We start from the raw sequence: 19,031 nt of genomic DNA, 5'->3' as shown, positions 1-19,031 counted from the left end.
ACACATCGATCACATTTTTATATTATGTAGATTTTTACAAGGTAACTTGTTTGGAAAAGGATATTTTAAAATTAATGACGGGGGCATGTTTTAAATGTCATACATTCATAAAATGCATTAGTTATAACATTTTATTTTATTTACACTTGATATTTTTGTATCTTGTAAGATACAAAAATATCAAGTGTAAATAAAATGTGCATTTGTGAATGATTTTGTTTTTATATTTGTTTTACTTTTGAAAATGTTGCTGAAAAGTCATATTATATTATATTATATTATATTATATTATATTATATTATAAATAATGGAATTTATCATAACTAAAATAGAAAAAAAAAACATGTAACATGGCAAGGCGTTTAATAATATTTGTTACATGCTAATTCCCTTATATGTTTGTTTATCGTAAACCTGTTTATAGTATTTTTTTAACAAACTAATATTTTTATGCCAAACAAAGCAGATATTTATTCAATTTTTTAATCCTCCAAAGGCAAAATAAAATCAAAAAATATCCGCAAGAGGGCAGCATGGGCTTATAATAAGAAAACTCGTATTCAATGAGATCAGTTTTATTTTGCAGTGCTATGTAATATAACATTATAATACTCAAACCCTGCCAGTAAAGCGCTACAATATATCTTCAATTGGTTTATTTAAATATAAAAAGTTCTCAGCTGTAAACATACTAAGTAATAAGTAAAACTAAGTAACTCTTGCTGCATGCAAATAAAAAAGGGCGTCAGCGAGTGTCACAGTCCAGTTGCTGTTCAACAACAAGAGCGCGCTGCTCCGCCTACCTTTTTCCACCAATCAGCGGCGAGGCCGCGTGCGCAGATTCAAACCCGTTTCCGGAAGAAGGCTGGGCGCGAGATTCGGCGGGATGGACAAAAAATGAAACAGAAAGAGTGGAAAAAAACACACGCGCTGAGAACACAGTACAGGGTGACAGTACAGAGGGGTGTGTGTTCAATGCGGACAAGACTAACACAGAGCTATATTTATGGATTTTCTTCCTTTACCATTTTGAGATCGCACTAAGTTAGAAGTTTTCTATTTTTTACTTTTATTATTTAATAATAAGAATTTTGGAAGGACATTTTTCATTGTCTCATATTTATTGCATTAGGGCTCTCGGGGATGTGACTGTACGGATCTGAAGCTTTTTGCGGAAAATATACCCATGTGTGACAGTGGCATGTGTGGATAAAAGTCATCTGTGTGTTTTGATTTCAAGAAGAATTGCAACATTGGATGTTTTAAAGACATTTTCTTTTGAAAAGAACTGGATTTGAACACAGTTGACATGCCCAATATCAAGTCTCGCAGGTGAGATAATGGATCTTACTCAGTGCTTTGTAAACTAAATCAAATATAAAAAGCGAAATCAATCTTAAATTAAATGAGAATAATAATTGTTATTTTATGGATTATGTACAAATGTACAGATCGTTTGTTGATGCCCAGCTTAAAACATCGGGAGATCGTATATATCATGTATAGTATAGTATATATATATATATCTGGAGTTTTTAAGATATTTGTGTCACAACAGAAATCGCTATGGCAACATTGAAGCTCAAAATAACAATAATTAAGAATTTAACTGCACAATATAATCTAAAACGTTATTACATTATGATATTTAACATGAAATGACAGGTCCCTATGACGCATCACGTTGCACCTGCTGATCAACGAGGTTGATTCATGAGTTAAATACTGACTCGTGTTTAAAAAACATATTTCTTATTGTTAGTTCTACCATAATGTTTCCTCATGCCAATTGTCATTTGTCAAACAGTTTCAAATGTTTAAGATAAGTTTATTGTGTTAGCCTGAATGCTAGCCGTTAGCCTGTCCGAGATCATTCTCTATTGAACTGAACAGTACAGCCGTAAGTGAACTAGCATGCTAGCCGGCTATTTTATAATTCCTGAAGTAATCTTAGTCCAAATATTAAACGAAACTGGCCACAAGTAAATAAAATGTACTTTAAATTGTAAACTTGTCATTTAAATTTAATTTACTTTAAATGTATTTTAAATTAATCTACAAGTAAGAGTGGTCACAAAACAGAAATGGGGGAAGGTGCAAGTGATCCAGCTTTAGAGGATTATATGGTATTAGATGAAACAGTTGGGTACTGATGCCTTAATAGGGCATTACATAATAACTACAGATTACTAACATAACATTTATGTAGAAAAAAATGTTTGAAATATTTTTACACTTACATAAATCTGAAAAGGTATTATGAGTTTATAATTTGCCATGATTTAGAGGGATTTAGGAGGAATTTGTTTTGTTACAGTGACTGGAAATATATAAATTTGATTAGCTGTAAAAATGGATTTGTGTTAAGATACACAATAAATATGAAACTATATATTAATGTGTATTAGAATAATAATAAAGGAGTAAGAATATTCATCTTGTGCGTAATGCTTTCGCACACTCATTCACATCTAGTTTGGTTTATAAAACTATGTGAGTCAGATTTTCCAAACGATGATGTTTATGAAGAACGGTGACATAGCCTACAGCTTGCTGTGCCTAAACAAACATGACCATGATGTTATTTATGGATGAATGAAGATGTTAACGTGTCTATGTGTGTGTGTTCTGGTAAAACCTACATTACGTGGACAAAATGTCCCCACAAAGATGGTAATATCCGAAATCCATGTACTTGTGGGGACATTATTTGGTCCCCATGAGGAAAACAGCTTATAAATCATACTTTTTTGAAAATGTAAAAAAAGCAGAAAGTTTTCTGTGATGGGTAGGTTTAAGGGGAGAGAATATACAGTTTGTACTGTATAAAAGTCATTATGTCTATGGAAAATGTGTGTGAATTTCTGTGTCAGACATTAATGGAAGATATCTGAATGTAATTTCAAAAAGAAGACCAGCTGAAGGCCTTAATCTGATTGAGTGGATTTGTCGTTTGTACAGATTTGGTCAGTTTGGTCTGCCTCCTGACTGAATGATGTAAGCAAATCACCTCTGAAGTAAAATGGGCTTGTTTATCACCTCACCCCTTCCTTGAGGGTGGAGATCATACTAAATCATGTTTCTTAAATGAAACACTTCTTTCATCTGATGGCTTGTAATACAGAGAGCCAATGTTTCAATGATAAACATGCAGACTGGCAGCAAGAAGGATTTTGGACTTCCATATTTGTACCACTTTAGTCAAAGTTGGACTTCAGCCTAAACACATTTCCTCACAACTTTAGACTTTGCAGCAAGGCATTCTGGTTGAATGAGCTGTTGCATATTTCTTTAATGATCAGACTTCCTTCCTTGATCTTCTAGAAAATCTTTTAGCTTTACAACAAATAAGGCTTGAGCTTTGTGTATGTTGGTAGTGACCTATATCATTTGATAAATGGTTTTCCATTAAGTTTGTGCTCTGGTATCCCAGGGAGACTTAACTACCCAGTACATGGTGTTGATTAAAAACTCTCTACCTCACTGCATTGGTGAAATGTTACCAGGCAACAAGACTATAGGCTGAAGTCTGGACTGTCACTTTGAGTTACTTGTGTGAAAATAACTTCTTTTTCTTTTTTGAATGTATTTTAATGGGTAGATTTTAGAATAATGGAAAAAATATTATATATTCAAATAAAAACAAAAATCTTTACATTTATGTATAAATGCAAAAACCAATGCACTTGAATCATTTTAATACTTCTGGAATTCATTTTGTAGCTTGCTTTGCTTGCCTGCAGACTAATTATACTCAGGCATGTCCTGTTTAACAAGCTAGCAGCATTTATAAACTGTTTGCATTTTGTTTTTACAGATGATTGATCAAGCTTGTCTGTTCAATGGTTTGTGTCAGAATAGATATTTGTCTTTTAATAGTGTTTGACTGTGTGTGTTTCTGTTTGTGTTTAATGGCTGCAGTGAAGATGAGGATGATGAACGTCATTCTACAGATCCTGACAGCAAGGACTCCAAGAATTCTAAAAAGACCCTGAGCAAAATTAAATGGTCCCGGGATGAGGTACTTAATACATGAATTCTAATTTGCAACCAATTCCACATGTGCTATTTTAAGTTCAAATGAGATCATACTTACTCCTTGGGTTTCAGTGATGAAACGGGAAGGGGTGGGAATTGCTACAGTGCTCTTAGTGCTTCTGTCACAGTGGGCTAGTTGTTTCTGAGATGGAAAACTTCATGATCTCTGTTTCACAAACAGGATGAGAAGCTAAAGAAGCTTGTTGAGCAGCACGGAGCCGATGCTTGGAAATTAATTGCCAATTATTTCCCAGTAAGTAACTCACTGAATCAGATGCTAAATCATGACTTTGAAAGTGTTTTTAAAATTGTGTACCTGTGGCTGGAATGTTAAAAACTGGTCTAGGTGTAAAGTGAATTGCTTACTTTTTCACATATTTATGATCTTTCTATGGAAGAACTAAATTTCAGAAGTGTCTTCTGAAATATTTTAAATTAAAATAAAATGTAAAACATTTAAAGGAACACTATGCAACTTTTTTTGTTAAAAAATGCATAAGTGAGTACATCATGAATCCATCTTCCAAAACTTCAGTACGCATATCATAAGTGTTTATATTCAGACTATTTTAGACTGAGCGGGACGCCAACCGCTGCAGAGTAGCCTAGTACCTGTGTAGCTCCGGCTACAATGTTCTTCTGCAAGATGCATGTAGTTTTGTTTATTAACTGCTAGAGTGCTAAAAATTCACATAGTGTACCTTTAAAACAAATCTATTTTACACAAATTAGGCAAAAGGTGAGCCACGTATCAAGTTCTAACTTTAGACTGAAAATACTGTTGCAAATGAAAAGACTAGATAGAATTACAGCAGAACTATTGTTCAATTTATGTTGTATTATTTGTGACAGGTCTTTGTGTTAGTAAAGATGTTATTATAGGTGTATGTGTACTAGCTGCAGGTGTTGATGTGAGATTTTGTTGCACTTTGGTAGACAAGGACAGATGGTCAATGTCAGCACCGTTGGCAAAAGGTGCTCAACCCGGAGCTGGTGAAAGGACCCTGGACAAAAGAGGAGGATCAGAGGGTAAGACGAGCTGGGTGTTCTGTGATCTCAGAGCAAGACAGAGATGGATGGATAAATGGCGATAGATGTAGGATTAGGAGGGGTGTGATGATCTCTTAGTTTTGATTCTGAGTTTTAGAATGCAAAAGTCATTGTCCTCCTCCTCTACCACCAATAGAACTGAAAGCTTTTGTTTTTGACAAAATTTCAGAAGAACTGACGCTGTTATAAATGCGAGAGGTTTCTTTCTGCCCTGTTCATTACATAATGGTAATGTAAAACTGAAGTTGTACATACACTACCATTCAAAGGTTTGGTGTTTGGTGTTTTAAGCCCCCAACGGCGCCTTCCAGGCAGCGAGGGGATGGGTAGGTTTAAGGTTGAGGGTAGGGTTAGCTGCCTCTAAGGAGCCATTGGGGGCTTAAAACACCATCGAGCCAAAGGTTTGGGGTTAGTCCGATTTTTTTAACGATTTTGAAAGTCTCTTATGCTCATAAAGGATGCATGTATTTGATCAAAAATACAGTAAAATCAGTAACATTGTGAAATGTTATTACAATTTAAAATAACATTTAAGTATATTTTAAAATGCAATTTATTCCTGTTATTCCAAAGCTGAATTTTAAGCATCATTACTCCAGTCTTCGGTGTCAAATGATCCTTCAGAAATCATTCTAATATGATGATTTGCTGCTGATTGTTTTTTTATCAATGTTGAAACAGTTGTGCTGCTTAATGTTTTTATGGAAACATTTGATGAATACAAAGTTCAAAAGAACAGCATTTATTTAGAAATAGAAATCTTTTGTCACATTATAAATGTTTACTGTCACTTTTGATCAATTTAACGCATCTTGTTGAATAAAACATTCATTTATTTAAAACAAATCTGCCTGACGACAGACTTTTGAAAGGTACTGAATATCATGATGTAAATGTGCAGTCTATAGTTTAGAATTTAGTTTAGCTCTTGAAAATAAAAATAGAGGGGATATCAGATATCAGCGACTAGGGTTGACTGTTTTTATTTGGCCAAGATTCAATAATTTGGAGTTCATCCTTACAGATTTTGGCAAAATATTCATATGGATGGAGTTCCAAATGAAGAGGATATTTTATAATCCTAGTGCCGTACTTTGTTTCTGACCTCTCCACAGGTGATTGAGTTAGTTCACAAGTATGGGCCCAAACGGTGGTCAGTGATTGCCAAGCACTTACAGGGCCGCATTGGCAAACAGTGCCGAGAGCGCTGGCACAATCACCTCAACCCAGAAGTGAAGAAATCCTCCTGGACCCAGGAAGAAGATCGAATTATCTATGAAGCACATAAACGTCTGGGCAACCGCTGGGCTGAGATCTCAAAGCTGCTGCCTGGAAGGTAACAAGCTCTTATTTTTACTCTAAAGCTATACAGAATATTGAAGAATACCAGTGTTCTTGTGTAGTCCAGAGAATGACATTTACCTTACTGTACGTTTATAGGACAGACAACTCCATTAAGAATCATTGGAACTCCACCATGCGCAGGAAGGTGGAACATGAGGGTTACTTGCAGGAGGCCAGCAAGAGCTACAGAAGTGACCCTGGTCAGAAGAAACGTCCCAAATCCAGCCAAGCTGTGGAATATTCACATGGCCAGAATCAACTGATCATGAGCAGCCAATCACAGGTAATAACACTCACAAGAATGCTATGTTTGCATCAGTATCATAAAGTGTGTGGCATACTTATTTTTTCACTTTGTAGATGTTCTAGAATGTTTATCTAAACCATGCTACCAGTGATTTTATAGATAATCATTTATATTTAGGGATGCACAATATATTGATACCATATTGGTGAGATTAGAGTTATTTTAATGTATATTGCTAGTGGTTAATATTAATTATGCTTGCTAGTTTTTACAATTAGATTACCTCTGCTGTCATCTAAAGCTCAATTGATGTTAATGTTTTAAAACACTAATAGTTTAATAACACTGTTAAATGTAATCTTTGTTAAAATGAATACCCATTTTTATACTGTATATTAAAATGTTGTGATGTCCAAAGTCAGTTGATAATTAAAAATGACTGATTTTACTTTTAAGTGTTTTATTTTAAATTTATTTAGACAAAATAGTATAGAATTTTTATTTGTCATCCATTTATCTGTTATCGGCCATGACATGAAAATAATTTTTGATTGGACAGAATTGATCTGTTTATCTCTTTTTATACCTAATATAATAAATATTAGATATGAAGTATTCAGTAAACATACAAGCTTTCTTATTGTTTTTGATTGGCAGCCGCCCAGATATCCGTATGGTTCACAAAGCGACCAGTGTATGGAAAACATAAGTGTCGAGATCTCTAGCTTTATGACGGTAAGTCCTATGGTGCAGTTCTCACGGCATGCTTCAGTCTCCTCTGTATCTCTGAACTTTCTGCTTTCTGAAGTCTGTTTGTCTTTTCTATAAATAAATAAAATCCGACTCATATGTTTGTTGGTAATTGTTTAATCTGCATGTGTGTGGTGTGGTGTGGTGTTTTAAACTGATCCATATCTGAATTTCACCAATGCCGTTATACAAATTTGAATTGAAAAGTATTGACATTAATCTAATCTAGTACATTGAATATAAACTACATCAGCATCCTGGGTGGTTTTGCTTGGTGAAATTCAGGACCTCATAAAAGTCTCGTGAAATTATCAGTAAACTTTGTCTCAGTCTCTCTTTCCGCCTCTTCCTCCTGATTCTTCTTCCTCACAGCCGTGCCATGACGACCCAGAGAAAGAGAAAAGAATTAAGGAGCTAGAGCTGTTGCTAATGTCAGCTGAGAGTGAAGTCAGAAGACGGTCGGGCCCTCGTGTAAGAAACACTTGTGTGTGCGCGTAGAATAGTGCGCTATTGGTCCCTCCATTCCCATCTTACTCCCCCATACCTTCATTTCTAGCAGTGCTTAGTAAATCTTGCCTGCCTTCACTGCCTCCCTGCCTCACACCCTCCTGTGTGGTTTTATTTACTAAAACTACAGAGAGTAACCGCTTTGATGAAGTTTTGCTTTTATTAAAAGCATGTTTTTAATATATAATTGTTTTATTACGCTTATTTATTGTTTATATTATTTTCTGCATCTTTATAAAATGTTATCTTTAAAAAAATCATATTAATATAGTAAATTTGCACAGTTAATTTATTATTATATATTATTATTAAATTTAATTAATTATTCACAGTTTCCCTGTCAATAGTCAGCAAACCTACTGTTATCATTGCCATAGTATCGTTACCTTAATATCTTGAATGTTTACCAGAGATTTTAGCTTATGGTCAAAAAGTAATAAACTCAGATATTATTAGTATAGGTTTATTGGCACAGATGTGTGTTTGATTTTGCAGTTTAACGCTCCCCTCCACATCACTGCAGTTTATCGTTTTCCTTTGGTCTTTTCTTATCATAAACTCCCTTACTGAATTCAATGGTTTGGTCCAATACAGAATCCTGAGAGCTACTCCAGCTGGTCAGACAGCCTGCCGGATGATACTGTCACCACCACAGAGAGTGTGGATGACAGAGGGGTGGAGCTGTGCCGTTTAGAGGAGGGCCAGCCTGCTAGGATGCCTCTGCCTCTCTCTCCTAGCAAGTTCCTGGCTGCTGAGGCCAGTGCTGTGCTGTCCACACTAGAGACTATTCCAGAGTTTGCAGAGACCATGGAGCTCATTGACTCAGTAAGCAGAGAATTACATCTCTCTCTCTCTCTCTCTCTCTCTATATATATATATATATATATATATATATATATATATATATATACATATATATATATTATGAACATGTTATATAATATAAAGAATACAAGTGAATTTTCACAGCATTATAATGTATGAAAACAATAATTTTATCCGATAACAGATATAGTACTGTACCTATATCCTTAAGATATGATGGGTAAATTAATTGTTTTTGAAATTGAATTTAGTCTTGCTAGTGGCAAATTATACACTTCACTCTTAAAGAATGTTAAAGGCAGTATTTACTTTGGTTAGGTATGAAGTTATATATGTTATAGATTTCATGTATATATTATTTTTCACTGTATTTCTGACAAAAACTAAAAACTTTACTAATATCGGTAAAGGCAGTATTTACTTTGGTTACTTAGGTATGAAGTTATATATGTTATAGATTTCATGTATATATTTTTCACTGTATTTCTGACAAAAACTAAATACTTTACTAATATCGGTATTGTTTACATATCATTTACTCAATATGCATTGTAAATTTAGTTCTTAAGTTTAGTAAAATGACATCAAAGATGCAGTTTTTATTCGCCACCTAATGAAAAGTAATGGAACAATTTGTGTGTGTTGATGCTGCAGGACCCTTTGGCCTGGAGTGAAGTGACCAGCTTTGATCTTTCTGAGAGAGGCTCCTCCCCAAAACACGCTAACCCCACTGAGGAGAGGTGCACAGAAAGCCTTGCCTACTCAATAAATGCTCCAACTGTCCCAGTGATGAGCAGGCAGTGTGCTGCAGTGAGCCAGGGCAAGTCTGTGGCTCTTTCCAATAGATTCATCTCTCAACCAGCTTCTATGATGAGAAAGAAGAGGAGAGAGAGAGAGGATCAGTCACCTGCAGATGAAAGGAACTGCTGTTCTTTTATAGACAACAGTGGGAACTCACCAAAAAACACCCCTGTCAAAGGCTTGCCATTCTCCCCCTCTCAGGTATGGGTAAATGTATAACATTTCATAACTTTTAAAGCACAGAAATTTGTGGATTCATTCAAACTTGAAGTTAAAACTTTTTTTCATTTAGTTTTTCAACGTGTCCGGTGGTGAGCCCTTGAGCCTCGACAATCCTGCTCTTACATCCACTCCAGTATGTGGACAGAAATGCCTCCTCAATACACCCCACCAGAGAGAAACCACACCAAAACACCAGAAGGAGAACGCAGGGTCAGGGCCTATTCTTCACATCTGCTGTTTGAGAATAACGAGCTGACAATTTCAGAATCAAGAAATAACTAACTAGTATTTTGTCTTCACAGTTTTAGGACCCCGAAACTCCATAAGAATATTATAATCCACACTCCAAGAACACCCACCCCTTTCAAAAATGCCTTGGCTGCCCAGGAGAAGATGCATGGCCCATTAAGAATGGTGGTAAGTCCTAGGGCCAGATTTACTAAACTAGCAAATTAAAGTGAGCGTGCAATTTCTCTAATTCTTCACTGTGTGTCTTTACTAAATCCTGACAGTAGTTTATTAACACCAAAAGAGGGTTTGCGTTGGCGCAAGCGGTTAGTAAATCTGTAAATTGCTGTAAAAAATGCTACAGCAAGATACACATAAAAAAGCCTATATGTACCGTTGTGATATTTTTCATGACAATTAAGCATATTTTACCCCAAAATTCTCATTACTGTGTGTCAGGGTGTTTTACTGTTAAGTTTTTTTGTAATGATGACTTTCAATAGATTCCTTATACAGTAATATACCTTTATTTTTGATCAAATCTGCATAAATTAAAGGCAGTTCAACAAATACTTGTATTATGTATAAATGTAAAAAAAAAATGAATATTGAATATTTTTATATATTAAATGTATTATTTATTTTATAATTATATTTAGTTTTTTTTTTTTTTTAGTTTTCATTAGAATCAATTATTGTATATTTTATTTCAGTTATAGTTTTAGTAATTCTAGTACTTATTTTATTTCTATGGAGGGACATGGTGAAGAAAACAATATAGGATGTGAATAAAAATAATTTGGCAATGCTTTTGGGTTCTCTTGCATCTAATTTTTTTCCACCACCATGTCCCCTGAGGGGATCTGTATATTTCAGTTAGTTGACACTAAGTTAAAGTTTTTGATTTTTAATAGTTTTATTATTTTTCTTTAACAATAACAACCCTGATTAGAAAATGTCACAAACATTGTCTAAAAACTGGTTTTATTTTTCTTTATTTTAGGGTTAAATATTATGACTTGACTGGTTTCATGAGATTCACCTATAAAGGCTCTTCATGTGTTTATTCAGTGCTTCAGTCGCTAATCTGTCTTTTGATACATTACATTGGTGTGTTCAGCCCCAGCCCCTGGCACTTCTTGAGGAGGACATCAGAGAGGTTCTGAAAGAGGAAACAGGGGCTGACATCTTCACACAAGTGCAGAACCAGCTTCAGTACAGATCTTACGAGGTACTGGCCACTTGCTTACATACCTGTTTTCATAGTCATGCAAATGGGTTTAGTATAAATATTCAGAAGGTTTCGTCATTCATTATTTTTAAACTGTGTCATTTGGTGTTCAAAGCAGATGGAAGCTCCTGCAAGGAAAGTGAGAAAGTCTCTGGTATTGGACAACTGGGAAAAAGACTGTTTGAATGTACAGCTGTTTCCCCAACAGCAGATTAACAACAATGCCGTGGTAAGACCATTATCCTACTCTACTAACTAATGATCATTAGCGTTTTTCTGTTTTGAGTTTACAATAATTTTGTTTTCCCTCTTCACCCACCATCTTCGCCCTTCTTTTTCCACATAGTCTCACAGTGACGGCCTGTTGAACAGATCCATGCTAATGATGCCATTGACAGAGAGAGAGGAGAATTGTTGCTCTCCAAGATCACTGAAGGATTCGCTTTCATTAGTATGTTCCCTTAGCCCACAGGGCAAGAGAGAAAACATGACCCAAAGGAGCCCACCTTACCAAACACCCACTCCGGTAATTTATTTATTTGTTCCCTGACCATCAAGAGAAAAGGATCTGATATGACATTAATCTCCTTATATTGAGTGTGTTGCAAGTTAACACATAATTAACGCTCATTAACTCAAATAATCCTCAGAAATGTTTATAATTCAATGAAATTTTAGTTATAAACATGAGACCTTTGGACAAATCAGTTTTTTCAGTATTATTTACATACTACTATTTTGGATTGCCATTTATATTTTAATTTTATATGTGCTTTTGTGTTTTTTCTGTTTTTTATATAGCTTTAATTTAGCACTTAAACTTTCAGGTAGTTGCCAAGAAAATATTTATTTTTACGTTTTTAAATTAATCATTTTAATCTAATCATTTTTAATCTTAAATTTCAGTTAACAACAAAAATCATAGTTTTAGTAAACAATAAAAACACTGTGTCAAACTCAAATACCTATGTTCTTATTCTTCTTCATTATACACAAATTTGAGACCTTTGAACCTTGTGGACAAACCAGTGTTATTTTAGTATTATTTATATACTATTGTAGTATTTATCCATATTTTGAATTAGCTTTTATTTTTAATTTAAGTTGTAGTAAATTTTTGTGCTATTTCTATATAGCTTTAATTTTATTTTTTATTTTTTTATTAGAACTTCAACTTACCTATTTTATTTCAGATAATTGCCAATGACACTTAGGGCCCTATTTTAACGATCTGAAACGCAAGTATCAAACGCGAAACGCAAATAACTTTGTGGGCGGATCTCAGGCGCTGTTGCTATTATACCGGCGGAATAAATGACTCTTGCGCCCGACGCAAATCTAAAATTGGTTAGTCTGAACTGAAGTAGCTTCATTATTCATAGGTGTGGTTTGGGCGTAACGTGAAATAAACCAATCAGAGCGACATCTCACCTTCCCTTAAATAGCATTTGAATAACATGCGCAACGCGCCACTGACTTTAGACTAGGTTTTTCCTGGTCAGTAGCGGAATTGTTTTCTAAACCTGCAAAATAGCACCAGGGAACGTTTGTGCCGGAACACGCCTCCTCTTTTCGCTGAACCACCCCCGGGAGCGCAAGTTCATTCCCTAATTTACCGACGTGCGTCTGTGGAGGGAAAAGTCCGCTGTGCGTCGGGTGCAAAATAGGAATGATACATGCGTCGGTGTACAAAGTCAATTGCGCTGGGTGCAAGATAGGGGCCTTAATATTTAATGTCATTTGTTTATATATAGCTTTCATTTATTTTTATTTACTATTTCAACTTAAAATTATTTTATTTCAGATAGTTGCCAAGAATTTTTTTTTTTTTTTTTTTTTTTTTTTTTACATTATTTCAGCTTTATTTCAGTTAATGAAAAAATAATTCAGTTTTAGCTAACAATAATAACACTGGGTCAATCTCAAATACCTATTTTCTTATCCGACAGGCCAACAGCAATTGGGAGGCAGTGGTTTTTGGGAAAACGGAGGATCAGCTGATCATGACGGAGCAGGCCAGGCGTTACTTAAACGCCAACCCCACCGCCTGCATTTCCAGAGCTCTCATCCTTTAAACATCACTTCTGCACTACAGCAACCCTCCCTCTTTTCCTCTATCACACCGGCATTTAACCTCTCCGACAATCTGGTGTAGGAAACAGAAACACTCACTATGATGTTTGCTTAACACCTACTGATATAACAATGTATCGCTTAGGATTAAAAAAAACTTGTATGGAAATGTAGTCAAAATACAAATAGCCCTAGATTTGCAGTATTTAGCTAACGGCATTTTAACATAGTTACATTTTTAGCCGTAAAAAGTGTGCTGATTTTAAGGGCTGCTTTTCAATGAACTTTTTTAAGAAGGATTAAATCGTATAAATGACATTTTCAGATAGTTTTTAAGCTCTTTTTAGAGGATTTTAGAGACTGGTGTTAAGGATAGGGGAGCACTGGCAGTGTTGCACTACTGTGGTTGTTTGTTAGGGTGAGGAGCAGAGACAGTGTTGAGGAGTAACTGGATAGCACTTGCAGCGTAATCGTTTCCGCTCCAAACGTAACAAATGTTCCACCCCGCTTATTATTATTTTTACGAGTAGGACACTCACTGAATGTATTGTATAGTGTGAATTTGCTAAGTTAACGTCTACTGGAAGGTACCTCGATCATTTTGTTTTTTGTTTTCCATTATTTTTTGCTGTAAAATGAAGGTTGTTGAAGTGAATTATACTTCGAACATCTGGAGAGGCGTAAAATCGACTTGTGTTTGCAACTGAAGTCTGAATCTAGCATCGTTGCTGCTTATGAAATTGTTCTCCTCTTAGCCGAAATTATGTTTGGTACCAATATCAATGCGCACGTCGCATTATAAATAACACGTTCCAAGAACAGATACGTAGGTGAGATTTGTTCGTTTAGAGCTGTAGGTTCTATTTATTAAATCTTTACTAATTTATTTATTTCAAAGATATAAAGAAATGCTCTAATTATATTTCTGTTCTGTTAAAGATTTGACTACCTTCCATCTCATACTTCTGATTTCAATAACACTGCCACTAATTTCTTGGCCTGTACAGTAAATTTAACATCCTTTCAAAGGTTCCGTCCTCTTTACACCAATTGGTTTTCCATAAAAGTAGCAGCATTCAACCTCCAAAGGTGGGGAAATTGCACTTTTAAATATTGTATAAATGTTGGTTTGTCATTAGTATCTTTACGTTTTGTTGTATGTGGGTATTTTTAGTGGTGGCTGAATGTATTTAAACATATCATTAACACTGACGGGTCAGGATAACATCCGAAGGGGAAATGATGTAAACGTAGTTCCTCCCATTTTCTCGCTCTCGAAAAATGTTCATAAGGTTTTGCTCGCTGCTACTGAGAGTTACCGCAGGAATGGATACAAGCACAATTGACTGAAGGAAGTGTTGGACAATTGCTTTGCTCTCATATGAGATGAAATGTTGAATGAAATGTCATGTTTTATTATTTTATACTGAGAAGAACCCATGTAAAATAGTTCCACGTTATTTATATTGATAAGTTTGTCTGAGCAAAAAACAGTCCCTGATGTTAAAGGATTCGGCAGTATTAGCGTTACGTATTGGGGTTTTAACACGTTTTTAATAATTTAATAAGACAGAATGATATTTTGTAAAAAGTTTACTTGTTGTTAATTGTAACCCAGATAATAAAATGCAAAAACTCACCATCTGTATTCAGAGAAACACTACACATTGTGTCCATCACCGTATCTACGTTACGGAGAGATTCATTTATTTTGGCTCACATAACATTGTAGATAACTGCTTAATGTGTTTTTTTCTTTGTTTGTCTTCATTTTACTGTCTAAATGTTTGTCTTTGTTATTTCCTTTTTTCTGTAGACTTGAGGGAAGCAAGTATATGTAGCAAACTGACATGCATGAAAACAAGCAGCACACTTTAACTGACATACTCATTTCTCATGCAATGTAATGTATTTGACATTTTCCGTAAAAAGCAATTATTACCTGCTTGTCTGATATTACAACAAACTTGTTGAATAGCTATGTTGTCATTTACATACCTAAAAATTAAAAAAAATATGCTCTTCAAATGTGCCACGTTTGTATTTCTCTTTGTAGGTTGTGGGTTATTCTCTTAATTGCACCCTGAAACTGATTCAAACAGTATTTAACTTTTTGATTGACAGTCCTTCCATCCTTCCCAGAACCTAGTTTTTCATCTAATAATCACCGTCATGTTCATGTCACCCTGTAAAAGACCTCAAGAGAGTCCTGTTCTCTTCTGAAGGCTGGGTGTTTACAGCAGTAATGGAAGTTGAGGTCTCTTTGAGTTGACAGCCATCCCCTGTCACCAGACCTGGGGGTGCTGCAATCTCCACCCTTTGGGGTCCGTGGACCCACACCCTCCCTGAACAACACAGCTCTCCACAGGTCAGCTGCTCTCTCTAAAGAGGCCCACTCGGCCATGAAATAATGTCTTTTGGCTCTATTGTTCTGCATGTCTGTTGGTTTTGCAGGCCCATTCACTCAATTTCCCCTGAATAGAGGGGGGCAAGACCCCACTGACATGCCTTCTGCTGTTGACGGCCATTACAAGCCTATAACACATGTGCTCTTAAATGTTTCTTTCAAATTTAGAGAACACTTTACTATTGTATTTTTCAAATGGTCAGTGTGCAGGTTGAGAGATGTCAAAAGCCCATTGGGGATAAATTGGATGGCTGGTTTGGGCTTTTGTAAAGTGCACTGTGTTCTTGATGGCTACTGTAGCCATTTTGGCTCAACGCAAAACAAACACCTGTTGTACACCCTGACAGTGATGTGTAAATTTAGAAAGCACTTTAATCTTTAGGGTGAAATCCAAGCCTTGACCTTGATTGAGGTGATTATTGGTCTTCAAGTTGTAAAATTAGCCTACTCTGTTGGTCAGCTGATAAAATGCTGACTATTTGTGATGGCTTTATGTAGGCTAAGAAGATTTAGAACAATGGGAACACATTAAGGAATTTAATAAAGACTGATATTTATGTAGTGAATAGTCAATTTTGTCTATTTATACGTTGGTCTAAAAAATTTATTATAAATGTGTATTAATGTTTTTTTTTTTTTTTTTTTTTTTTATTAATGCACATCGAGGAAAATTACCTTTTAATATCCTTATCCAGTAGCGCGAACAAATGAAAAGTCATGCTCAAATTCATTGGCTAACTGTAGGCTACTACTCAGTGGTGACGAATCTACAGAAGAAATCATATTTATCTAATAGCCTGTTCATTGCCTACTTTCTAGAGTGAATGGAAATTGTCAGTCTTAGGCTACTTAGGTCTATAGCCTATATAATAAGCTTAGCTTAAAAGACAGACTACCGCATAATAATGGCAACAACAAAAAACATCTTTCTACAGAGAAGACTTCGCCAATCGCCAGCTGCTTCGCAGAAACAAACAGTATGTTCCTATTTAAGAGCAAATGACTCTTATGAACTGGTTCTTTTTATTGAATCAAAAATACAGCATAGTCAAATTGAATCGCGAACAAATAACTCTTTTGAGTCGGTTCTTTTAATGAATCGTTCAAAAAGCTTAAGTTCGCGCCTTTCACGAATCCTTCACTAAATGAACTCACTGAATCCGCCAGGTTACTGTAACATTACTTGACTGACTCAATGACTGAACTGCTACTTATTATTATTTTCAGTGATGTCCGTCGTAAAATGAAGCATTTTCTGTGTAATTAAAGGGTTAGTTAAACCGAAAATGAAAACTCCGTCATCATTTTTTCACCCTCATGATGTTCAAAACCTGTTGACTTTCTTTAACCTGGAGAACACAAAATAAATTATTTTGAAGAATGTTGCTTACCAAACCATTTTGGTTATAGCCTACCAATGACACACAAACAAAAATATTTCTAAAAATATATTATTCTACATAGAGCAAAAGAGATGCCTACATGTTTGGAACCACATGTGGTTGAGTAAATGATAAAAGAAATGTAATTTGTGAGTGAGGTTTGTCAAACTTACATTAATATCAATATCAACCACCCCGAATTAATATTGGTCACTCTTTTTCCTAATATGATTTCTATTTTACTGTAATATTGAGCTTTCATATAGCCCATGAGGGAATACCACTATAATGCACACTTCCATAAATGGATGTGTGTGTGTGTGTTTTGAGGTGTCCCAGTGCAGCATGTGGTACAGAGCCATCCCTTGAAGCCCCTCCCTTGGGACTGTGTGCACATTGCCTGCCATTGTGTGCAGTAGACAGCAGATGGTAGGCTATCGCAGCAGTGACAGACCTAGTCATCTGGCAGGCACCCACATTTCAGGCGGGAAACTCAAGCGTGTTGCTCTGCTGCCAAAGGTGCCTATTAATATAGGTCAGTCTTTCCACTGTTTATGACTGGCTGACTGCTGAGAGTGTGGACACTGAGCTGGCCAGGCACATAGCTATACTGTAGAGACTTGCTATAAATAAGCTCATAGGTGATTTTTGAGTTTCGAGAGCAAAAGGGGCCCTTGCCATTAAACTCAACAGAGGCCTATAGTGTAGGCTACTGCGCTTCATGTAGTAAGCAGCCTATGAATGATTCTGCTGTGCACACAGTTTAGCATGCAGGCCATTTATGCCACAAAATTATATTAAAAAAATAAATAAAGGTGACTGCGACTTTTTATCTTACAATTCTGACTTTATTTCTCACAATTCCTAGTTAATATTTTAGTTATTTTGAGTTAACATCTCACAATTCTGACTTTCTTTCTCAGAATTGAGTTTATAACACTCAATTCTGACTTTCTTCCTTGCAATTTTGAATTAACATTTTGCAAAAATAATTTTTGTTTATATCTCACAATTTTGATTCCCTCCCCCACATAATTGCATGTTTACACTGTAAAACTTTTTTTTTTAAATTTGTTATCACAACATTTTTTCTTTTGTCAAATCAACTTAGATTATTTATGTGGTTCAGATAACACAATATTTTGAGTTTCTGTTGATTAAACCAATCTCTTTCACTGTATTAACTCATTTTTATTTTATTTCAATGAGCTTAATTTTAAGGCAACCAGGTTAGGCTATACTTACTTTAAGTTAAACAAACAATATTATTTTACAGTGTATATCTTGCTTTTTTTCCCCCACAAAATCTCAGTTTACATCTTGGAATTAAACTTTTTTTCTCCCTCAATTCTGAGTTTATATCTATTTTAAGGGGTGACTAATTTTGTGGACGAAAGGATTTGTCTGTATCATGAAATGCTATTTTCTTCACAAAATGTTTTGGTAAATTTCATTTTGTATTTACAATACTAATATTTAATTTACAAAAAGTATTTCGTGATTTTCACAACAAAAAGCAAGAATTATGAGATAGAAACTCATAATAAACTTTAAAAAATAAAGTAATTATTGTGAGATCTAAACTCAAAAATTGTGAAATATGAACTTGGAATTGTCAGATAAAAAGTCGCAATTACTTTTTTGAGTTTTTTTAATTCTAAGTTAGAAAGTTTAGAGACCCCCCCAAAAATGTTTAATTTAACTTTAAACCCTACGGTTTGGTTTGTACATATTTGACCCAAACACGGGTTGACAACCAGCATTTTTATAGGATGCAACACCAAAACTGGGTCAAGACAGATTTTTCCTGTTTGAAATGTCTGTCCTGGTGAAGAGGCACCTGGTCAATGGGATGGTGTTATGGGTGGGGCAGACTAGCAGCTGTTCCTCAGGTGAGCTGCAGGTGACAGATGCTGCGAGATCACT

At 35.2% G+C, this 19,031-nt stretch overlaps 1 protein-coding gene across 3 annotated transcripts; it reads left to right on the top strand.

Moving 5' to 3' along the window:
• The first annotated feature begins 934 nt into the window (after positions 1–934).
• mybl1 (v-myb avian myeloblastosis viral oncogene homolog-like 1) lies at positions 935–15,348 on the top strand. 3 transcript variants are annotated; one of them, XM_079863898.1, is made up of 16 exons: positions 941–1,332; positions 3,922–4,021; positions 4,220–4,291; positions 4,975–5,067; positions 6,204–6,424; positions 6,529–6,715; positions 7,337–7,414; positions 7,802–7,900; positions 8,531–8,761; positions 9,416–9,763; positions 9,855–9,994; positions 10,087–10,201; positions 11,133–11,243; positions 11,359–11,472; positions 11,590–11,769; positions 13,193–15,348. In XM_079863898.1, the coding sequence occupies exons 1-16, from the start codon at positions 1,310–1,312 to the stop codon at positions 13,316–13,318; spliced, it is 2,238 nt and encodes a 745-aa protein (XP_079720024.1). In that variant the 5' UTR covers positions 941–1,309; the 3' UTR covers positions 13,319–15,348. The 3 variants fall into 3 exon arrangements, with proteins under 3 accessions (XP_079720026.1, XP_079720025.1, XP_079720024.1); XM_079863900.1 differs by lacking the exon at positions 7,802–7,900 and having other exon boundaries at positions 935–1,332; positions 11,362–11,472; XM_079863899.1 differs by lacking the exon at positions 7,802–7,900 and having other exon boundaries at positions 939–1,332.
• Positions 15,349–19,031: the final 3,683 nt, after the last annotated feature.

This window comes from Squalius cephalus (assembly GCF_949319135.1).
Source record: "Squalius cephalus genome assembly, chromosome: 25".
NCBI lineage: Eukaryota > Metazoa > Chordata > Actinopteri > Cypriniformes > Leuciscidae > Squalius > Squalius cephalus.
Note: the sequence above shows the minus strand (reverse complement) of the source record. Positions and strands in the feature narration are given on the sequence as shown.

Bases quoted from the DNA above. Each gene is read 5' to 3' on its own strand.
- mybl1 (XM_079863898.1), top strand. From the start codon at position 1,310: ATGCCCAATATCAAGTCTCGCAG. The intron at 9,764-9,854 runs GTATGGGTAAAT...TTTTTCATTTAG, and splicing joins TGCCATTCTCCCCCTCTCAG to TTTTTCAACGTGTCCGGTGG. The intron at 11,770-13,192 runs GTAATTTATTTA...CTTATCCGACAG, and splicing joins CTTACCAAACACCCACTCCG to GCCAACAGCAATTGGGAGGC.